This window comes from Pygocentrus nattereri, chromosome 5 (genome assembly GCF_015220715.1).
Source record: "Pygocentrus nattereri isolate fPygNat1 chromosome 5, fPygNat1.pri, whole genome shotgun sequence".
NCBI classification, from domain to species: domain Eukaryota; kingdom Metazoa; phylum Chordata; class Actinopteri; order Characiformes; family Serrasalmidae; genus Pygocentrus; species Pygocentrus nattereri.
The window spans coordinates 24605132-24630350 of NC_051215.1; the positions used below are offsets into that span (position 1 = coordinate 24605132).

At 38.3% G+C, this 25219-nt stretch overlaps 1 protein-coding gene across 1 annotated transcript in view; it reads right to left on the minus strand.

The window, feature by feature from the left end:
- ppp3r1a (protein phosphatase 3, regulatory subunit B, alpha a) overlaps positions 1 to 25219 on the minus strand; it is a 32108-nt gene that overhangs the window by 2438 nt on the left and 4451 nt on the right. The window contains exons 2-5 of the mRNA XM_017694111.2: positions 13200 to 13239; positions 2359 to 2535; positions 1608 to 1667; positions 1329 to 1513 (exon numbers count right to left, since the gene is read on the minus strand). Of these exons, the coding sequence (XP_017549600.2) occupies positions 1329 to 1513; positions 1608 to 1667; positions 2359 to 2535; positions 13200 to 13239 (462 nt within the window). The remainder of the gene's footprint in view (positions 1 to 1328; positions 1514 to 1607; positions 1668 to 2358; positions 2536 to 13199; positions 13240 to 25219) is intronic.

Consider the following 25219-nt stretch of genomic DNA (forward strand, 5'->3'; position numbering starts at 1 on the left):
TCTAAACATCTGTCCAATGCAGGCTTTGTTTTTAAGCAGTAGGTCCAATATCACCATGCAACTGCAACATTATTTTACAAGTTGGCACTAAATAAAAAAAAAGCAACAGCTGTGCCACATTGAAAAAATGTCATCAGAATTCTTTCTGATGAAAGAATACAGGGATTCCTACTTAGTTGAGATGGAGCTTTCAACTCCGAGCTTAGCATACAATGTCAACTCAACATGGGCTCACACAGTCAATAGTAATAAAGATCCACTTTTCTACGTCTAAATGAGATTTGTTTTAGATCAAATCCACATAAAGGACAGTAGCTGGTTAAATCTACAACACAAAGTTCACCATTTTCAGAATAAAACATCACAAATGTTAAAGTTATCACTCATATCACTGTATGTATGATGTAACCTGACGAGCTTGTTGCTAATAATCCTCTGTCATGAAGGTGCCCATGATTTTTCCCTATTTGTAGCTCAAACATGTGGAGGAAAGTGATTCCAAGCTCCAGCTTCCCACTTCTGACCCAAGTTGAAGTCAGCAGTAGTTCTGCTTGGCCCATAAAAATAAAATGCATCCGTGGGTTGGCTGAATAATGACCAAACAGCTGCTCTGCTGTGTTCAGGGAAGAGGAGCGATTTTCTCTGAGAATAACCTGCAGCCAGCTTCCCCACCTTCCCAAAATAAAAACTCATCACATCTTCATGTTTAACATGAATGACATGCTCATCATATAAATATGATGAATTTTGAAGGGTGATAAATTTGCATGTATGCAAGTAAGTGTAATGTAGATCATTAAAGTTTGAAGCAAGGGATGATTTGGGCCCAATCCCATTTCTTATTTTTATGGCAAGTAGTGGGTGAAGTCTTCCTCTATGAAATGGAACCCTCAAATAAAAAGTGTATAACTTCATTAACAGCTACTTAGTTACATTAAGGGCATCATATGCTTTCCTATGAGGGGCTTATTAATCACCCACCCCTAATTCTGCAGTGATATGAAGCTAAAGTTAGATATTCGCTAGCTACTCGTTAGAAATTTCCCATTCCATTTAAGCTGGAACAAGACATTTAGCTAGCTACCTACTGAGACTTCAGCAAACTACTAGAAATTTGTTGTGCTTGTTGTGAAGAAAAAGGACCAAAATAATGCTAATGACTGAGTGGTAGGGGTGAGGGGTGAAATGGGACTGGGCCTCAGTCCTGTACACACATACAAACACACCCCATGTCTTGGCTGGTTAACTATATGTGTGCTGTGGTAAGTGCTCCTCCTTTAATTTCAGTAACTGTTTAAGCCTGGCAGCACAAAACAGGAGACACTTACAGCACAGAACTCTTCAAATGATATTCTCCCATCGCCATCCTTGTCTGCATTGATGATGGTCTTATCTACAATCTGCTGCAGTTGTGTGTCCTTCAAGTTGTTCCCCACCATCATCTTCAATACTTGAAATAGTTCGCCGTTGGAAATATAGCCGTCCTTATCCATATCATAGATCCTGAATGCGACTGGAGACATTCAGAAAGGGGTTTAGACTCTGACAGAGAGCATCACTACATTACAGCAGGCATGAATAAGGACAGTGCTAGTTGTTGGACTCACATCGGAGCTTCTGTTCCTTATCCCCCTTCACGCTGAACTGCGAGACACCTTCGATAAACTCTGCAGGAAGCAAAGCATGAATAAAAGTGGTTAAGAAGCACGAGGAACTTCAGATATGAAAGTGGAAGAATCTGTTTCCTGCGCATTTATTTGAAAAGAGCTCACCTTTGGCTCTGGGGTGAGTTTAAGTCCAAGTGCTATACAGAAAATGTTTAGGTAGTAAAGTTTAAATAAAGTCTAAGCATTAACGGTAATAAATGTACTAGAAACCTTTTTTGACAAAGACAATGGGTCTGCTTTAATATAATGATAAAATAGTATTTAAACAGAGATTAAATTAATTTTTAATCAAATTTAATTTATTATATATTTATTTTATTTTTTTAAATATTTTTCATATATACTATTTTATGTATGTCTGGGTGCTCATGGTCTATCAACACGTTTTGATGATGTTATAAGTAGGAAATAAATACATAAAATAATACATTTCTTTATAATATAAATGTAAATGTATTAATAATATAAATAGAAGTGTTCCATAATGACACCATATAACATCAACTTGCATTGAAAGTTAAGAAAATGGTTTCATTCTCCTGTAAACTGAATGTATCAGCAGATTGGAGATGCATTCACTTTACAGCAGAATTATGTGGGAGACACCAGTTTTTGCTCTGACAGTAACAACATGTCAATGCTTTTTGTCTCTTGTTAAATGATTAATTATATGTATTCATTGGATCCTCACCTTTGAAGTCCACCTCCCCGTTGCCATCTGTGTCAAATATATCGATAACCCTCTGCACCAGTGGATTCTGCTGCAGCTCAGGCAAGGACATGAACTCCTCCACGCTCAGGGATCCAGAGTTATCTAGGTCGAGTTTCTTAAATCTCTTTCCTAGCCTCTTAATCTCATCAGCATCGACTGGAGTGAAGGGAAGGCAGAGAGAGAAACACGAAGAGCGGGGAATAAACAAACAGATAGTAAGCCAACAACCTACCACCTGTGTCCTCTTAGATGACCACTGTAATGACCCGAATGACCAAAGCTGTTGCATGTAAACACCTTAATTTAGTCCTCCTGAGAACAAACTGCAACCTAACGAGTATCTAATAGTAAATTAAACGCAGAAGAGACTTACATTCTGTAGTTTGGTCCCTTCTTCCAAACAAAGGCTTAATTATTGCATTATACCTCCAAGCCATGCTGCTCCCTGCACCCTTGCACAACACTACTGACAAGCTCAGCTATAAGATAACTCCCTTACTGACCATAAGCTCATTCACATTGTCCCATAATCCTTTACACCATTACTCCTCAACTCTAATCAGTTCTATGAAAGATGTGTCTCAATCTTTAGATGAGCTTTCAACACTGCAGCATATGGAACTTGGCTCTGCAGCATATGGCTTTGTTCACACAGCAGGTAAAAATGGCCCAAATCCAATCTTTTCCTTCATATGTGACACAGAGGTGTGTCTGTGCATCAGTGTGAATAGATAAACACACTGAATCTGGCGATTTCAATTCCGATTTGAGACGCTTTCATATGTGGTACTGACATCTGATCCATATCCAATATGCAGAAATGCGACTTCGCCTGAACAGCCAGATCGGAATTCATGCAACTTTTCCGTCAGTCCAACTTGACAGTCGTCATATTTTAGCGCTGCTGAGACCTCAAACATTGGGGGTGATGTTTCTGTACAAAAAATGATTAGACTCATCCAAAACCCTCCGTGTTCAAAGAGATTTTGAAAGAAATGTCCAAATGCAGATGGAGGAGAGCGAGGGTTCAGCATCAAAGAACAGTTAAAAGTCTGAAAGCAAATTTTAAAGAATACGTGGACGCGAACCAAAGAAGTGACCACGTCTTTTTTACGGCGAGCGCGAACACACTCTGGGTGATGAGCACAGCTGTCAGTCAGTGAAGCTTCATGACGGCGAAGATGAAATTTCCCTCTGGCATCCGTGATTGTTTACCTCTGGATGAGCCATGTGAAGCTCTGTTCTCTTACACACGTGGGTCAGTTTAGCAGCTGATTTGTTCAGACTGATGTCACATATCAATCACATTTAAAAGACACAGTGAACAGCCAAACAAAAACAACAAAAAAAAAGGATTTGGTGACAAAATCAGATTTGGGCCACTTTTGCTGCGTGAACGTAGCCTTTGTTATTGGTTATTGTGTTTTGAGGCTGACATGTAAATGAGTTTGTTCTCATTGGCTCACCTGTATCATGCCTCATTATAAAAGCAGTCCAGGCTGAAACACTGCTTATAACTTAAAAACAACTGGGCGGAGCCAACCTGCTGTAGGCAGATCAGGTGGGTATATGTACATGCACTCATTTTAATGACATCATAAAAACAGTGAATTCAAAATGGGCTTTTGCTGGCTAGTTTCCATTTATTGACTGTACAGAATGGATGTTATGAAACTTTATAACTCATTACATTGTACATCAAAGTGTATGATTACAAAAAAAAGTGTAGCTTTTCAAAGTGTATCCTCTCAGAGCACATTTATATTTCTACACCAGCATAAAATGCAAAAATGCATATTTAAGCGCGTTGTGGTTCCTTGTCTTTGTTTATACATCAGAGCTGGCGACAGGCAAGTGAGGTGAAGATCAATAAATTTACTCCCCTGAGAAATACTGCAGTGATCTAAATCACCCTGCAGTGTAAACAGATCGGCAGGCTGTCAGTGTGTTTCTGGGTCATTCAGTGTGTAGTATGGATTCCGACTCACTCAGCCCCAGGTCTTCAAGGCATCAAGAATAAATGCTTTTTTTGGGGTTAACAGGCTCAATGACTAAATTGCTGATATCACTGCATTTGATATAATATCAAGTTACCAATCACTGACAACCTAATACATGTGGCCCACTACAATAGTGTGAAAAGTAGCATAAATAACATTATTATTTCACCACCTGCAACTAAAACATGCTTACACATCAATGGGAATCAATGTAGATGGGGACAAAATAATGGAGTGTCCCTTCTGGGTTGTATGGAAGCCCATTCCTGCCAGGTGCTGGTTGAGGGTGGGGGTTCTGTTTCAGACAGCAACATGTCAAAATATTTACTTAGTTTCTCAAAATAATTACTTCAACATTCACTAATAGCAGTTAAATATCTAAAAGTAACGACTTGGTATCTCAAATCATTCATTTTAATGACTTGAAATACTTTAAGCAGGATATTTTGAGCAGTCGCACTGAGAAAATGAAAACGTCAAAATAATTTCTTAAATTTTAAGAAAGTAATACTTATTTTGGGATGACAAGTAATTAAGTGAGATACTATGTCACTGACGTACTAAGTCGATATTCTGAGAAAATAAACAATTATTTTGAGATACTATGTCAACAATTCGAGTTCCTAGAAGAACTAGGTCAATATATTGAGAAAAAAAAAATATTATTCTAAATACCAAGTCTATATTTTGAAATAAGTCATTATTTTAAGATGATGCAGTTGACAACAGTGGAGGAAGAGAAAAACTGTTTGCTCTACCTGTCAGGAATCAGCCTTCAAAGAGTACAAAAATAATCTGCCAGCCAAAAATATCCAGGCAAATATGGTTCATACGTGATGTAAACGCAATGCAAAACTTGCATAGGTTTTTTTTTTAATCACTCCAAAAGTGTTTTGCTGCGTCTCGCGGCAACACTGCTTGTTTATTTCTGGTACCGCCATGTTTTTGCACATGCTCAGACAGAGAAATTTGAATTTTCATGCACTCAGAAATCTGATTACTGAACTAAAATTAAGCTCTCTTTTTCAGATTTCTTAATCAGATTTCTAGACCTTACTCTGACCTAAAAAATCTGAGTATGCTGTTTACATGACCATTTGAATGATCAGATAACTGCAGAAAATTATGAGCAGATTAATGGGTGCATGTAAATGCACTCAGTGATTTAAAACCTCCAATGCTGGATTTGATCATTTCATACTCGTATGGTAAATGAGTATTTCTTGTGGTATTTCTGTTATTTTGTACACTCCCTGCACATGCTGGTCCATTAGGCAGAGGCACAAATAAATAAGTTCCACAACTGTTTTTAAAAGCTTTACTGTGTTGTGCATTAACACCTTCTCAGGATAATATCCTGCATTAACCTCATCAGCTCCTTCCTGCTGAAATCAGCTTGAATTAATTGCAGGTTGTATCGCAGCAATAATTACAATCTATAACACCAATTATGGCAATAAGAGAAGTCACCCACTGGCCTGGTAATTGCCTATGGTGAACACATCCATTCCATTAGTATAATTTGTCGTGTTAAAATGCATGACGGCGGGACAAAAAGAGCCATGCTTGATTACGATGATGCCCACGTGTCTCAGTGTTTAAATGGAATAGAAATTAAAATTGAGCTCTCCCAAATGGCTTAGAAAAAATGCCTCTCGACATGTCAAACAAGCTGCAACCTTTCTTTTAAAACATATCAGCCACCAGGCAGCATCATCATCCAGAGAGAATGGAGCTCCTTCATGTCACAGCTTTCCGACATCATTAAAGCCATTACTAAAATGATCCTGTCTGAAGAGCCGAATGCCGACACCATTACATTAATGAGTGCAGGGTAGGCGGGTTAGGCAACAGCTAGAATGCCTGTATTTTTAACCGTGTGGTCATGAGAAAGCCTTGTCCTTGTTGCCCTGACCCTCGGGGCCGGCCAGGGAAACCCTTAGCAACAAGGGACTCCAGCAGAGCAGGATATTTTGAGCAGTCGCAGGCAGCCGAGGATGGTTTTAGGCACTGCTGTGTGCCTCTATAGGTCACCTCATGCTGTGTATGCTTCATAAAATACGCCACTGCTGTGAACAGAGAGGTGAAAATCCAGTCCGATCATAACTCACAGAGGGGGAGTTTCTCTTAGATGTCAATGGCACATTAACATTAGTCATGAACTGACTCATTACAAATAGCAAGAATTAGCATTTTTCACTCAAGATGTAAGTGATTTGTAAGTGTTTGCAATAAGTGGAGGTTCTACAGTGTCATCTAGCTGAGCAATTCCTGCCAAGAGAATCTACAGTGGATTAACTTTATCTGTATGTAGGAGCAATGCATTTCAGCTCAGAACGTGGAATTAAGGATCTCGCTGCAATGAGCAAAAGTAATAGTACACTGCATATGTGGGTTATTCTCATAAAACAGCTTTAGAGCATGTCTGTATACATTTCAGTGTCAATCATAATGCAGATATTCATATTATTTAGAAGATTAACTGGAACGCTGTATGGTGCAGTAAAAAGTTAAATTCATTTTAAAATTTTAGATTTTACCCTAATTCTCTTTACCACACCATATCCACACGTTTCTCGTTAACCACTATTTCAATTACCTACTTTGCTTTCTTTATTTAGAAAAAGAATGAATAATGTCTCTATATCACTTGTAACTACTGAACCTCTAACACTATCCTTGTAAACTCTAAGCAACAAAACGAAAAACTGGTTTTCAGGCAACTTCGGACTGGTTTTTGTTGGTCTGTTTATCATGAAAAAAAAAAAAAAAAAAAAAACAATGCAAAGGGACTAACTGGAGTTATTTCAAATATAAATTTTTTATGGTATTAACAAATTAGTAATCAGATAAAGTAAGCTAGTGTAGGTCATCTTTTCCTTTGGATTTCTTTAAATGTTGGAAGTCTTGTGGAACTGGCAGACAACTTTTTATACAGAGAGAGTATTTTTCCACTCTGGTGGCTTCAAACAGATGAAAAATATCGTCAAGCTTGTTTTTGTTTAATGGTCTCTCTACAGGGTTTAAATCTGGCCAAAAATGAGTAGAAACCATTCTATGCAGGTGTGTATATTATATATACACACACACACACACACACACACACATATACATATATACACACACACACACACACACACACACACACACACACACACACACACACACACACACACACACACACACACACACATATATATATAACCCTAACCCCAACCCTAACACACACACACAGGCTTTCTTCTAGTAAATCAGCACATTTCTCGATGTACTTAAAATGCCAGTGTCTTCACAGCCAGCGCATCACAAGAACAGTGTATGTGAACACAAGCGTTACTTGCTGTGGTGGTCTGCGTATGCAGTGTAGTGGACTCCTGGGTCCAGACACATACAAAGAAGGTTTGCCAGGGATTAAACCAATCTTGTTCTGGCAGCCTTTCATGCAGACAGGTCTGTATGTGTGAGACCGTCTGTCTGGCTGTGCTGTTGACAAGCTGAACAGCTGGGCTGAGGAAGTGGGAGTGCAGGAGGGTGTGTGTGTATGTGTGTGTGTGTAAGGGACTTGCAAATATCACACGACTGAAGTCAGCAGGCCAGCAGCAGGTCAGAGTTATACACCTGTTTATCTCTTGTCTTTCCAGACGCATTACCATACCAACAGACACAGAGGCCTTTTAAGTACACAAATCCAAGCACACTGCAAAATCAGGGCTTTCAAATAAGTCTCATCTGTTTCATCTCTGATCATTTCTGCCTAATCCAATGTTTGAGATGTAAACTAAGTCATTCAGAGTGGTTTGATGAAACAATCTATTATAGAGAAACTTACTGGCTCAGATTTCTTTACAGTGGTGGGTGACAGGAACCAGGGGTTGTGATGTCTACAACACAGTTTCATTTTATTTACTATCCAAACCACCAGTGAACCTACATGTCTTCTGAGTTAAGTTATGTTGACGGTAAAATAGCTAAGTTTTAAATAAGTTTTATTTTTATTTTGCCTCACAACAGCCTGCATGTATCCCTCCATAATGACTGGACTTCAAAAAATTACGCTTTAGTCTAAAAGCTTCTCAAACATAAAAACAATGTTTCAGAAACTGGGCAAAGTATTCATAAGCATTTCATGAAAAACTTTCTGTGAGGGAGCTTTGAGAGGTGGACGGCTGGTTCCTATCTCCACCACTGTGAACAATTCTGACCTGGTATGTTTCTCTAGAGCAGAGCACTTCACACCAAACTGCTCTGAATGACCGTTTATATCTTCAGCTTTTAATTATGCAGATTCTTTGTAAAAATCAGTGGAATTTCCCATTAAGGCAAAAAGGGAGCGAACGGATTCAGATTCACAGTTAAAAGGCGAGTTTAGAGATGAAGTAAAGAGGAAAATCTGTGTTGAAAGCTGGGCCTTGCCACTCATCAGGAACACCCTGGGGCCCTTAAATTGTCTACATTATTTTTGGTCTTGTTTTTTTTCCACTGAGTTCATTAGCTATAATTTTTGTGATCTTTTCAGTCACTTTTTAAAATGATATGACAATTTTCCAATCCCTCTTAAACCCTCAGAATTAAACAGACTGTAAGGCTGATATGCAGTTTGAACCCTTAACAAAATCACACATTTTATTGACTTTGAAAAGTAGAAATGCTCTACAATTTAAACACATTTTAATGCACAATTACTGTTTATTTGCTAAATGTAACATATTGGGAAACATGTAAAATAAGACCTATGCAAGAGCTTTGGCACATTTTATATATATATTTTTTTCCAATGATAAGTTCAGCAAATGAACAGAAATTGTGCAATAAAATTAGCAGAAAATACCACATTTAATTATGAATCTCTGTGGAAGATGTGGTAAATTGCAGGAGTATTAGAATAACTTTCAAAACATGCAATTTGACCAGGGGTGTTCAAACTTTCAACTGTATTTAAATTGCCTTTGTTCTGATTGGCTACCTTGCATTGTGTCTCATAAAAAAAATAAAATAAAATAACCATTATGAAACACACACTTATGTTGGGGGGGGGGGGGGGGGGGGGGTTTTACGCTGGGGGCTTTGAGTTCTTTATGGTTTTGTCAAATACGATGAACTCAAAATAGGCTGTTTTTACCGCTTACTTTCCATTTAAGGACTGGATAGTGGAAGGTGTGGTAGGGTGTTTACTCTTGTTTTAAAAACAAGAAAGATGCGATTTTCCATCAAATGGGCTCTTTAAAAAACTTGCTTATGTTCAATATACAAAAACCTTCATGGAGCAATTAGTCCCCCTGCCCCCTTCCTTCTCTCAGACTCATATTTTCTTATGTTCTACGTGTCAACGATGCCCGGGACACTGAGGAGCAAGAAACCAATTAAAATGGCATATCAGGACTAAAAATAAGCGAGGCTCCATCTGCAGCACTGGAAATGACCTTCACATTAGAGGAGGGCATTTTTAGCCAGGACACTGAGCAGAACTCCTCTTGGTTTCTAGCTCTATTTTCAAACTTGACTTCATATTATTATGAAGAACGTAAGGCACAGGTTAATGTGTGTTAATTAAAGCAGGAGAGAGCAGAGCATAAACTAACATGGATATTATATGTAGTTAAATAAGCTGCAGTAGCTCATGGTCTTCTCGTGTTCTCATAGCAACTTCATCTGTGAGTTTTGACAGCAGTCAGATAAATATTCTTCCAGATTACCATTTTTTCCCCATAAAATAACCTTTTCCATCATATATGTTTTGAGTTTGTGTAGATATGTTACAGAATCCACTCCTATATTATTTCATCTTCAGTTAGCACGGTTTTGAAACAGATACAGTGAAAGCTGGCCAGTCTAAAGCACAGCCTCCACAAGGAGGAAGGGGTGGCTTATGGGGGTGGGTTAGTTTAACACAGTGTTACAATTAAGCCTCCTAAAATAAAAGTTTTTTGGAGGTTTTTGTGCATAGATTCATCAAAAATATACTACAAAAATATACTACACATACTACATTCGCTCCTCTGCTGACTCCACTTAACACAGCTCTGTTTCACTGTTCATATTTATTTTGATTTACTTACTTTGAACTGAACTGTTTGCATCAAGTGACCAGACTTTTTAGCATCTGTTACAGCTAGGCCCTCAGTTTGTAACATTTAACCCCACCTACAGTAATCCCTCGCTACTTTGCGGTTCATCTTTCGCGGATTCGCTCTCTCCTTTAATGAGACGGTAAAGAGTGATTACGGTTCGTAATAAAACCATCATCCGTATGGAAGCTGCTTTGGCTGTATGGATAAACGACTGCCGAAAGAAGAACATAGCCTTGAAACTGAATGCCATCCAAACCAAGGCTAGGAGCCTGTACGAGAGTTTTGCGGGTAGCGATCCCCGGCAACAAAGAGGAAGAAGACAATGAACCGCAACCAGGAACGTCCAGCGAGTCTCAATCTAGCCGTAAAAAATCTTTTACTGCTAGCAAAGGGTGGTTTGCAAAGTTTCAGCAACGCTACGCCCTGCAAATTGTTTCCTTGTGTGGAGAGGCTTCCTCTGCTGGCAAGGAAGCTGCTGAAGCATACGTGAACGAAGAGTTCAAGAAGATTATATCGGATGGTGATTATAAGCCCGAACAAGTTTTTAATATGGACGAGATGGCCTTATTTTGGAAAAGAATGCCGTCAAGAACTTTCCTGTTTAAAGAAGAAGCAAAAGCATCTGGCTTTAAAGCCTTTAAAGATCGTGTAACCCTCGTGGTGTGCGGCAATGCTGCGGGATATTTGTTAAAGCCATCGCTTATTTACAAGTCTAAAAACCCAAAGGCCTTGAAGAATAAAAACAAGAATTTGCTACCTGTACATTGGATGTACAATTCCAAGGTGTGGAAGAAGAGGAAGAGGAAAACGTCAACGTCAAGATAACTGGCAGCAGTACACAATTGCTACGTGCCTTCAAAATATCCAAAAGGCATTAAAAGACATGAAGCCTGCTAATATTAATGCGAGCTGGAAGAAGTTGTGGCCGGCTGTCGTTTATGACGACAAGGGCTTTACACCTGCCGAAATCCAACACTCCGCCGTTCAGAATGACAGCGCGAGACATTGACGAGTTGTTGGACTGTCATTCCCAGCCACTAACTGACATTGAACTCGAAGAATTGACCAAGTCGGGCAGCGAGGAAGAAGAAGAGCAGCAAGAGACTGAAGTTGTCGAGCAAACCGGCTTGACTTTAGAGCGACTCTCTGAGATCTTCAGTCACATTCAAAGAGCAAAAGTGGCTACCCAGGAATGGGAAGTTGCAATTTTGTAACAAGCTTGATGAGGTCTTGCAACCCTACAAGGTGCTCTTTGAGTGGAAAAAGCAGCAGCGACAACAACTTCCGATCACAATGTTTTTCCATCGTTGCAAAAAAGAGTCAGCTGCTACTAGTGCTGCTACTGTCACTATCACTACTACTGTAACTGTTACGACAGAAGAGGAAGAGGAGCTGCTGTCGTTTGCAGAGACATAAAAGTAGTAATGGCTGCGCAGTAAACGTCAACTTCATTAGCGTATTCATTCTTTTTAAAGCGCAGCTAATTCATCATCATCATTCAAGTTTTAGAACTTCGGCTTCTTTCATGGTGAGTACAGTAACAATGATTTTTTTTTAATGTTACGTGGCTTAGACTAAGGTTTTTTATGGTGTGTAAATGAGTGTTTTTTTATTACTGTACTACTGTATTTATTAGAGTAGGTGTGTAAATGAAAAGTTTTTTATTAGTGTACTGTAAAGTATTTATTAGACTAGGTGCCTAAAAATATCATTTTCTTATGGTGTGTAAATTAAAAGTATTTTTTAAAAATTATTTACATGTATTAGACTACGCCTGTAGGTGACAAAATATATCATTTACAAGTATTTCGTACGAACAGTACATGTATTCTTCATGTCCACATCCGAGAGAAATTTACTTACGCTAAATCACAGCTGAGGAATTACTCTATTAAAGAAACTGATAGGATATCACATGAAGTTCCAGCTGAAAACATTATAGAATAACTGTTTAATGCAAAGGGTGGGTTGTTAACAGTACATGGAGGGTTTTAAAAGTCTTGGAACGCATCCCCCGCGAAAAAAGAGGGATCACTGTACTTCCAAATCCCAAGAGCTGTTACTGTACTTACAGCCTACATTATCAATAATGTTGCCTTTACAAGTTGTAAGTGCAGAAATTTTGCCTATTAACACAGACCCCACGAGCTGCCTGTAGATGAAATTAGACTCATTAAAAGTAATCAAACCAAACCAAACCAAACCATGTGCCGCAACATCACCTCAATTAACTGGCAGTCTGGCACACTATGTAAAAAAAACAAGTCTGGACCTTAATTTATAGAAAATAATTCAAATCTCAGTCACAATAATGGTCAGAAAATTTTGTTTTAAACAAACAAACAAATAAATAAATATTAAAATTATATTTTAAATCTAATAAAAAATAATTATCATAATTTTTTTTAAATGGCCTTTTCTTTTAAAGTTGATATTTTGGACAGTGATGTCTTCCCTAAATCATGCAGCCTTAGCTACATGTAAGAATGGCACAGCAGCAATGTGTTAAATATAGACTGAAAGATCAATAATTCAAATCTACTCAGCACCACACAGATTATATAAGAATTACACCATCATAAGTGCTGAATCAGATCATACGATACTGTGGCGTTATATCTTCACTGCAAGGCTACCAGACACTGCTTTTTTTTTTTTATGAAGAGAAGTTGTGACAAACATCCCAACAATAATGATTTGCATGAGTTCAGTGTGGAAAAAGCAAGGGGGCACAATTAATTGTGATACTTACAGTGCGAGCACATCTCCAGGGGATAACTTGCTTCATTTCCCTACAGAAGAGAAAAAAACAGTTATACAACAGAATTACACAATTCTAACATATCCCTGTTCTTCATCTAGGCTTGACAGTCTGGACTGAAAGAAGACTGATTGGTGATAGTGCACCATATTGAGCCAGAAATTAGTTTATTTGGGGGACATCAGTAATATTTTACAGCACTGGTGAAGAAAAAAACAAAAAACAAAAACAATACAACAGAAACTTATTTTGCAAAAACATTAACGAGATTTGGTACCAGATGAACAGGGTTTTGAGTCCTAGTCTAATTACAGACTCATAACAAAGATACATAAATTCTGTAACAAATCAAGAGGGAATTCTATTGATCTTTGAAAAAGACCACATGTTTCCATGGTTAAGATGTAAACAAATCCATTCAGAAGGGTTTGGTGTGAAAAGCTCCATTCTAGAGAAATTCAGAGTCAGAAATGTTCAAAGTGGTGGTGATAGGAACCAGACGTCTTAAGAGTTTAATGCCTGTAAAAGTTCCATCACAAGAAGTTATTAAATGAAACGGATATGAATACACTGCCTGATACCTGATACACTGGTTTATGATAGTTTTGAGAAGATTTTGGCCTAAGACTTATTTAAATCCATTCTAAGTGGAGGGGCATGTGCAAGGCAGTGTAAGGCCTTGTAAGGCCATTGCACATTGGGGCAGTCGTGGACTGGAGGTTAAGGAACTGGCCCGGTGACCAGAAGGTTGCCGATTTGATCCCCAGCATCGACAGTCCATGACTGAGGTGTCCTTGAGCAAGACACCTAACCCCCAATTGATCCCCAGCGCTCTGGGCAAGTGTGCTCACTGCCCCCTAGTGTGTGTGTATTTACTAGTGTGTATGTGGTGTTTCACTTCACGGATGGGTTAAATGCGGAGGTTTGTGGGATTAAAAAAGCATCACTGGCAAAATCATCCAGAAATAAACATACGCTTTCAGATTCATCACCATTTTACCATCAACATTATGCATAAAAACTCAGAAGATATGCAAATTTACTAGTTGCTTTGGACAGCAATTAAAATGGCTATATGTAGTCATGGTGACCCGTTTCCTATCACTACCACTGTACAGAAAGCCGAGTCACCAAGTCTCTCTACAATAATTAATTTACAATTTTTTAAAAATCACTGGAATTCCCCTTTAAATGTGTTTCTATATGCCAAACATACTGTGTTTCTACATCTCTGCCCACCAGTCTCAGTAATCATGATAAGGCTCTGTGCTCTGTGGACACATCTGTGATGTTCCCCCGACAGCTTCTTATTTACATATCACAGGGAGAAAAGGCACGGACTAAACAGATGACTCACATGAGGTGTGTTAGCTCATGTAGCTATAACTCGCCACTCTCACTGCTGCGAGTTAATTAGAAGACTCTGTACTCGTATCTGAACAAGGTTCTAATGAGGTAAAAGCCACTGGTGGCATTTGAGACGGGTGAGTCTAATGTACAACGGGAAATCTGCGGCACGTTACAATGAAGCCATTTATATCCTATATATCCTACAATTCAACAGTGACTTAAAGTTTAAGTGGGGAAAACATGACCCAACAATATAGATCCTATCAACTGGAAGTCTGAAAGCTAACGTGTTGATCTTCTTGGTAAAAAAAGAAGCATCGTATGTTTTTCCTATATCTTAAGTAAGCTGCGTAAAATCTCTTTAGGAACGTGTTTAGGTGGAAAGTGAAAAGCCTCTGCAATAAAGTTTTGTGCTTCTGAAATACACTTAAAACTGTACATTATAACAGTTGCAAAATGTATAAAGTTAAATACTTAAGACGTTTTATGCAAACTGCCACTAGAGCTGAAATGGGAACGTCGCAATTTTGTTTTTAAACTTTGTGCCTAGTAATTGTCAGGAAAGTCATTCAAAGTGGTTTGGTGTGAAACGCTCTGTTGTAGAGAAACTTACTGAGTCAGAGTTGTTCACAGTAGAGCTCATAGGAACCAGACATCTGAAGAGTTTAGTAAAAGCTACAGCACATGAGGCTATTATCCAAAATTGTCAGAAATATACCACCTAAAATATTTTATTTTATGGTAGGTCTTGGATATAGAGCAGTCCTGGCCTAAATTGTACTTTGTTTTTTTTTTTTAATTTTAAACATTTATGGTTGAAGGGTGTATGCAGGGTGTAGGTTGTAAGGCAAAGTAGTTCCCAAAAGCCTCCTGCACCCCCCCCCACCAAGATTTACCACTATTTTACCATCATTACATATAAAAACTCAGATGCATGTAGATTCACTGGTGATTTTGGATAGTAAATAAAAAGGCTATATTTGTGTTGTAGACAAGGTGACCCCTGGTTCCTATCACCACCACTGTAAAGAGTTCATAAGTGACTGATTATAATTCACTATGCAGCAAATTTGCCAGTTACCATTTAAATGTACAGAAAATTTTAATCACATTTAAATTGCAATTGTAATATTTTCCCCAAATCATTCAGCCCTAATACAACAACAGGAAAAACACATCTGTGAGATGTGCATGAAATTCACAAAAATGTATGAAGCACCTTTCAAATCACTTTCAAAGTTAATATTATGCACCAAGGATAAAAGCTGAGAGAAACAAAGTGCTGTCAGTGTGTGCTGACAGAAACTCTGGAAACATCATCATATAACGGTTTGCTTTAAGCTTTTTGCAGTTATTTCAAAATGCTTCCTTCAGTATGAAACAAAAGGTGCTTTTTCAAACAAAAAAGAAAAACTGTCAGGATGGAGATGACTGAAAATGCCCCAGGTAAACCACATCACTTACATGGAGATCCAAAATTCTCTTCATTCACATGATGTACAGTAGAACTCATGGCTTTCTTTTATGCTTTGATTTATTATTTACAATGCTCAGTTCAGCTCAGGGGCTCAAAGGCCATGTTCAACATCCTACCAGCACAAACACGTGTTCTGATAATACTGAATCTCTTCCACCAACTATAAGGGGCATCATATATTGTGATGCAAAACCTACGATGGTGGCGATAAGAAATAAGCTGCATCTAGTGCAACTGCATTGTCTGATGCAACATCAGGCCAGAGCTGCACTTTTCAAATGCCATTCAACATCTCACTTCTGTTGGATCAACGCTGTGCAGCGTGGGCTCAATGGAACGTACCATCCACTGTGTAAAGTGGGGCGGAACTGCTGCTGATTGCAGAGGAGCCTGATCTGATCCCCCGCACTGCTCCTCTATCAACCACTGCAGTCACCACTGCCCACTCCAAGCCAGCCAGGGGAATTTAGCCTGATTGATGCTCCTTGTCTAAGGTTGCAGCTGCACGCCAGCCATCGCCCACTGATGCAGCTTAAAGAAAGAGTGTAGCAACACATCAAATTTGCACAGTTCTCTCCTTTGATCAGCCAAGACATGTTTGGTGTCCAAACCGCTTGTTTATGTTTGCACTGGCTCTATGAGGCTAGTGTAGTTAACAAGCAATGGAAGCTTGTATTCCACCAACTAGTCTTGTGCAATTCATCATATACTTACATCAAACCAGGTCAAGGTGTTAAATCTCAGATAGACTAATAGAAACATGTAACAGTACCACATAGTCCAATACAGTAGCAGCAGCTGCTGAAGTCTGAATTTTGCCCATACAGTTTCAGAAACTGCAAGTGTGTTTGAGATTACTTAACAATTCAGTTGTTTGAAGCAAATGTGATGATTTAGGCTGCAATTATTGGTCCAGAGACGTGACAGAATGCATCCTCTTTTTTCAGCTGGCTGCCTGAGGACGTTCCTTGCAAAATCAAACTGAAATGTAGTCTTGCTATGATCTTTATGTAATTACTGCTCTATTTTTTTAAGTCAAAGTATTAAGCGTCATTAAAAACAAACTGCCCGGTGATGGACTGGTGACCTGTCCAGGGTGTATCCTGCCTTCTGCCCAATGACTGCTGAGATAGGCTCCAGCACCCCCACCCCCCTCCCCCGCGACCCTGAGGGAGAAGCAGCTTGGAAAATGAACGAATGAATGAATAAAAACAATGTTCATAAGGTTAAACTTTTAAGTTTATTAACATTCATCTGCTTGTGTTCAAGCTCACATTTTAAAGTTTGTGGATGAAACACTTGTGTTAAAATATCGGAGCTTTTGCTGCTGTTCCTCCATGTTGCAGGAGAATATCTGAAAAGTGGAATGAATTTTGGTCTCACTTTATTTGGACGGTCAACTATAGTGCCTTACAGATTATCTACAGATGTTTAAGTTGATAAACTATCTGTTGAAACTTGATTCTAAACAGTGGTGGGGTTAGGGCCAGGATTTGGACAAGGGTGAGAGTCAGGTTTAGGTTTTGGGTTGATGTTAAGGTTAGGGTTAGAGAAAATCATGATCAATTTAGAAGATACTTAGTTAAATATGAGCACTGTCTTGCTCATGGGGACTTGGACCTGGATTTTTCTGTAAAGCTGCTTTGTGACAAGACCTGTTATAAAAAGCGCTATATAAATAAACTTTGCTTACTTGCTTAAATGTTACTCAAAAGTAAATTACTACAATGTCCTATCCAAATAAAGCATTACCCGATTTTTTAACACTTTGAAGCTTCCATGAATCAGGCAAACACCACCTGCCTCCTGACTGGGTGAACGCATCATGCTGACCACATTCACCTGCATTACATCCCCGAAATGACACAATCAGACCCATCATACGTCACTTGAACCACAGCACATGAAACCAGGACTTCCCACTGAAAACAAACGGGATGCAAACAAGTTTGAACATATACATGAAACTTGAGCATAATTGCCTTTTCTAGCTGTTAACTTTGGCATAGAACCACAGCATTAGCCATGTAAGGTTCATCTTTGTAACTAGCATGCCGGCAGAGTATAGCAATGAACGTAGGTTACAGATGGAGAAGTCTGTCGAGGCACAGCAAAGTGCATGCTGTGGTTCTGAAAGATCAGGGATTCCCCGAGGAGAAGTAACAAGGCCAAACAGATGGAAGTCTCATTAAAACCAGCACTGAAATGGGATGTTGGACACTAAGGGGTTTGAATGCAAATGGATTCTTCTCCTGAACATTTTCACTGTGCGTGTTTGTTCACATTAACAACAGATTTGAATCTCTTACCTAAACAAGTGTGAACCATCGTGTCAGAAAGATTGGATTCAAACAAAAATCAGATTTGAGAAATGAGGCTTGTAATGTGAATGTAGCTAGAACGATTGATGCTGTGATTACAAGTTCTGTTCAGCAAGCAGTGCATTTCACACAAACTCACACCACTGTTTTTTGGTCCAAAAAGATGTTTTGCTTTGCTTTTCGCCGTCCTCTCCCACTTGCAATTCATAATAAATAAAACAAGTGTTCAATGTCACTTTTATGTCACTAACATGGATGCCCACGTTTCCTCCCTACAGTCACCGAGCTCCAAGGAGAGATCTCCAGAAGGTTAATGAATCTTTACCTACACTGCTAGAAATAAAGGTTCTGTGCAAGTACATTTTTGTTCAGCAAGGTACAAACTTTGTAAATGTTCACTCAAAGCTACAGCAGTGGTTTTAAGGTCTGATTGTGAACCTTAAATCAGTATTTCCAGGTGAAAAGTTTGTATTTGTACCTTTTCATAACCGAATGTTTTAAAACAGAACAATAAAATAAAAAAGCCTGGAGGCGAGACGGGGTTTGTGGAGTCAGTACAGCTTAGAACATATCATTTCAGTGGATTATGGTGCAGTTATGTTCCCTGACTAAAAGGTACTGAGATGTGCCCTTGATGGCTCCACTCCAGTGACAAGAGGGGCACTGCCCCAGTGACACTTTAGTCCCTTTATTTCTGAGAGTGTAGGTACCCATGTTCACTGCTCAATCGTTTCTAAAGTGATGATAGTTTTCACACTATTTGTATGCAGTCTTGTTTTTACTGAATGTATGTACAGTTATCACAAATTATTAAATGCTTTTGCACCTCAGGCTGTTAAACCCGTTGCTCTTTTGCATTTATACAAATGAGGTGGCTGCTCTTCACAATAACGAAAGTCTTTTGGAGTCTGTTGATTATGGCAGCCTCAGTGGCTTCTGTTAAAAGGCAGGAGTTCGTTTAGGTTTTGATGCTTTCAAACTGGTATTAGGCAAGCAGACTCAAAGTGAACGTGGCCACAATTATAGATAATATTATGCAAAAACATATGACTCAAGTTCACATTTCCCTCCCTGCTATACTGAATGATCAGTATGCAAAAAATATTTAAATTTTGATCAGTCCCTGTATTTCAAAGGGAACTAAGACAGATGTTTTTATATAAAAAAAAACAAAAACGATCCCTTTTAAGTCTTCTAAAAAACTGTGGGATTAGACAGTACAAGCACAGAAGGAAGCAGCTTTCTTTTAATGTGTAGGCAAGTTAAGGCAACCTTATTCTTGCATACCAGATTTCTGCGCATAATCAGAGAGTTTAATACAGTCAAGACCTGCCTACTTTGCCAGGAAAGGGCCGTCTGACTAACATGCAAACCAACCAACTACAGAAACAAAGCTGTATTAGCAAAGACACAAGGATGTCACTTAAGAGCTACTGGATGTGCCAAAGAAAGCTCTTGAATAACTTAAGGATTTGATACTGTGAGCTGTTATGTTTTTCAGTCTAGTCAGTCTACCTCACTTTGACTGTGTTTACAAGCAAAGACTTTTGCCAATACAATTGAATATATTCTGATTATAGATTAGGACTGAGGTGTTTATGCTCACTCTACTCAACAATCTGAATCACTACAAGTAAAGCGATCCAAAATAGAGAGTTTAGGTTTAGATGTTACTATGACAACGAGCATCATGTGAGTCCACTCAGAGTGAGATGAGCAGCAGTGAGCAGTGCTTGTGTTTTTAACTGCTTTAAACTGTCAGACTCAGGAAAACGTCCTTCACACGTCCTTATTAAAGAAGGCTGAGAGGAAGACGTCGTGTTCAGAGATACATAAGATGGACGTCCGTCCCACCGCAGCCTTTTAAAGATCAGAGCATAAACTTTGTTTCTTCTGCAGACCAGTTTCTGTTCTCGCCATGCAGAACAGACTCCAACTCTCCGATTGGGAAAGTAATCAGATACAAGCCCACCTTGATCAATCAGATAGAAATTGTATTCCGTTTGGCCTCAAATCGGACTAGTCTATTCTCACTGAGGTGTTTATACGAAAGTATTCTCTTCTGATTGAGCTATTAGATTATTAGGAGGCATAGAAACGTGGCTTTTGAAAGGCTTACTGTTATGACTATGCGACTGCAAATAGTTGCAAAAGTGTTTCCTGTCAGATTTCATTAAAACTGGTGTGCAGAAGTGCGATTATATTGACACAGTCATCCTGAGAATTCACACAAAATCAAATGAATCCTTTCAATATTGGCCAGATCTCAAAAACATGTAAATCTTTCAGTTGCTTTCAAATGAAGCATGCAGCTTAAATGCCACATGCCAGGAAGCCAAACACTCTGCCCAAACTCAGACTGAGAGTCTGCTATGTAGACTAAGCTTGCAAAAACTATCGTGATTTTGTCGGTTCCATTCTGACTGCCTATCTGCACATCTGTGTGAACCGTCTTCTGCGTCTTTTGACTGAAGCTGCTGGCTCTCTGTGCTGTGACTGAGCCTTTTGTAGCAACATGGAGGCTGGATTGAGTTCACCATATAACAGAGTTCACTAAGTTCACCGTATAACATATTTAAAAGTTATTCAGTAATTTAATTTCAACCACTCTGTAGCTTTTAAATGAGATATTCTTACACTTTGGCTGACACCAATCTGTTTCCCGCCTGCCTTTACAAATCACATTAAAACACTGGTCTATTTGCTATTTTGTGTGCCAGTAGGTTATTTTGCCTTTCCTCCAAGTAGGTGGTTCTCAGCCACATTAAGCAGAAGTTTCTCCTTGCAAGTGTAAAGCCACTGATAACAGGTCAGTGGGGGAAGGCATTTTTGTACACTTCACAATACTGTTCTGGACCAAAAAAGAACGTAGATGACTGACCGCTTTTTCAACCGAGAAAGACACAAGGGTGAGTGAAACAAGTTAAATTAAGTTAAAATAATACCAGACTAATAATCTTCACACATTTCTTTAGCGCAACCTAAGCCCAAAAAGCCTGTAAAATATTGCTGCACCACTGCAAAATCAAGCATTTTACTCAGCAACAATCACAAAAAATGACAGCAAAATCCTGGTGGGTCTGCAGATTGGGGAACTGACAAAATCTTGACTCTACATGTACACCCATACACTAGGACTGAAAGACTTCAGTAAAATATATCATTTCAATTTTTCTGACCATTAGAGACTACGATTTAAACTGTAATTGTTTATAACTGAAGTATAAATTGAGGTATGGCCCTTGGAGTGGCTAGGAAGAACGGCGTATATTTTTTCTGGTGTGAGATGTGAACTGTTAACACAGTTAACAGCCTGCAAGTTATTTGTGGTTGTGATGTCACAGCAGTTCACTAGCTCCATGTTATTGGGTAAAATTTCTGTACTTAAAACTTGCATCATATTAACACTGTTGATAACAGACTAAAATCTGAAAATTGCAACCTTTCAAAATGCGATTGATATAAAAACAAATGACAAATCAAATACAGAGAATGTCCAATCAAATGTTAAAAGCAACACCTGCTGTGGTTCCTATTTTGTTCCAAGCCATTTAGTTACTAACATCACAAACAATGATTAACAAACAGTTAGATGAAGATTCCGCTGATGACTAAAAGACAAAAAGTAATTACTGGAGTAATTACTTACTATATGTGTGTAATTTTTTTATACACACAAAATGGAGACAAGGTTTTGTTCTTACAGCAGGGACATGCAAAAGTTTTCAAATGATGATCACACAAGGAACCCCTTCATAGTACGTTTTCGAACATGACAATGTAATATTGCTTTTTCAGTTGAACCAAATGCAGATGTGATGCTGTGTGAAAGTAAATGAAACAAACTCTAAATTGTTTGTCCAGTCATCAGTTTCAAAATCTAAATATGCTTTTGTGCACCAATTGCAAATGTTAGCTGGATCTAAAAATCATACTCGACAAGTGCTGCATTCTTTACGCTTATTTTACAATATCAAAAGAGGACTGTTCAGCTGGAAAGCACAATGACAAGGTGAGGTAATGACTTATGGTGAAAGGATTGAGGGTGTATGATTACTTTCTGACTTAGTCATTCCAGGTGCACAATGTTACTGCAAAATAGCTGCGCTAATGCTGGTTTCAAAAGCACTGGATCATTTTAGACTCTGCTTTTTTTTTGGCCCTTTTCAAAGATTTTCAAGAGCCCCTCATCACAGCATGGCATTAGAGAGAGATCAAACATTCACTCAATTCAGGTCAATAAACTGATTTCAAACAAAAGCTGAAAAGACATTAAAGAAGCTGAAATAGAAAGAAAACAGAAACTAGAGTCAGTCAAGTTTACAGAATGGTTCTTGCCAATAAACACATTCTGCAACCGTGAAATAACTATAAACCATTCCAAACCTTAAAACAGGGCCGGAAATGAACAAAACATTAGTTAGTCTTTCTCAGGCGAGTTCTCCTCCTGAACGAACTAGCTGATTTAATGAGCTGAACATCATCTGGGAAGGCTAAGAGGCGAAACAATCAGTGCGCCTCATAAATAATGGATTCTTCATTCAGAGTCAATTAGACTAAACAAAATATGCTTTGAACAGTGAATACTCAGGCAAGATGTGTGGGCCAGACCACTTATAGAACATAACCTTAGTGATGAATACTAAATATCTGATTATGTCTACAAATAAGTTTTAAAAAAATAAATAAAAGCATAAAACAATACTTCACAGCTGGAGGTGGCATTAACCTAAGCCTGTCAGGCTTTGACAAATCATATGAATTTCATGTTAATGCATCTCAAATTCTGGTTCTTAATAACCTGCTAAGACCAAGTCTTAAAATTTATGGATATTCTTAAAGACACAGTCTCTTCTAAACCACTTCATTTGCTGTAGATACAACAGGTTGAAAGCAAGCACTCTCCAGTAATGAGTTTCTTCTCCCTGTGAATAGACTTTTTCCATTCAACAGATGCCAGGAGAACACAATACAGGATAATGGCTGATATTTGGATAGGCGAATAAAACAGAACATTGTTCAATTATTTACAATGGACCCAAAAAAAAGGCTGAAAGAGGTGTGGTAAACAAGTAAGGGGTAGGAAAGCTCTTCAATTGGTACAGGTGCTTCCACAATTTCAGTGTGCTTGAGTGTTCATCCTATTGTCAGTGTTTTACAAAAGACGCATCAATATGGTAATTGTGGGCCAGTCATTAATCCTATATTTCACGAGTACATATCTCCCAATTATTAATAAACAATCATTTCTAAAATGTAAAAATTAGGACTAAATTCACCAAGATTTACATCACAGATAAATGAAACACTTCAGAGATCAGAAATGCACTTTAGGGTTAGAAATGTAGTAAATATATTGATAAAATGCAGATCTGCTTTTCTAAATAAATAATTACATCTTCAATCACTGGTTTAAAATATGTCAAATCTAAACATCTGCCCAGTTTTTTAAGCAAATATCCGATGATACCAATATGATTCTGATATCAGCATGCATTTATATTGATTCGGCATGAGTCAGGAAAATGAAAAAGAAGGAAAAATGGCGCTGGAAAGAAGAGATATGATAAACCAATGACTCTCACAAGAATTCTACCTTACATAAAATAACCTGTAGGCTAGGCCTTGAGAAACCAGCGTGTTTGCAACAACCACGTGGTCCTATCATCAGATTGGATCCCTGGCAACGCCACAGCCAGTTCCAATACTGGATTTCATAAGCATCCACTTGGCTCACTTTTCCCATCTGGGAAATTTCCCAGCACCATTGTAAGGGCCGCTCCATTACTTAATTATCTCAAGTGAAGTTTATTGTACTGCCAAATTCTAAATGCTATAAAATGCTAAATTTTAGAGTGGCCTTTTATTGTGGCCAGTCTAAGGCACACCTGTGCAATAATTATGCTGTCTAATCAGCATCTTGATATGCCACACCTATGAAGTGGATGGATTATCTCGGCAAAGAAGTGCTCACTAACACAGATTTAGACACATCTGTGGACAACATTTGAGAGAAAACGGCCTTTTGTGTACATGCATACATTTGTGTAAAAGTCTTAGATCTTATGAGTTCAGCTCATGAAAAATGGGAACAAAAACAAAAGTGCTGCGTTTATATTTTTGTTCAGCGTAGATGAATCCTCAGAGGTCCGAGGAACCGAGTGAAGTGTGAAAGGACAGAATAAAGCTGTTCGTAAACGATGGCAGTAAATTACTTTTAAAAGGTTAATACTTCAAAACATTAGATTTGCTATAGTCACTCTGGGTTCAAGAAAGACTGATACACCTCCTGACTTTACTCAGCTACAGTAAAAGGCCACAGCTAAGAAAGGCACTGCAGTACAGATGTAAACCACATATAGCCAGATAAGCATCTATTTACGAAACATATCATCACTGTCCAATGAAAACCATGTATTTTTGTAGATTTTTAGTTTTCTACATCATTTCAACACACCAGCTGTCCTTCACGTTGTGCACAAATGACAAGATGAATGAGCCAATAGAAATGCTCTAAAATCACTTGGAACAAAATGTCTTTACATTGACTTACACTGAAAGGTAAGAGTGTTTTTGTCCTCTCCTGTAAAGTTCATATTTTGGAGATATTAATTTTTCAATGGACAGCGACGAAACGCAAGTTAAGTTTAAACTAAAGATGAGCAATGACAATATTTCATCTTTACTACATACACAATATTAATTAATAAGCATATCACTTGTCTGAACAAAATCTTGTATTTCTATTTGACATTTTTCAGTTTTTGAAAATGTCTGCTGTCCTTTACACTTGAAATCTCATTGAAATATTAAAAGTAAGGTTTTTTTTACTTCTACTACAATCTACCATTGTGGAGATACTA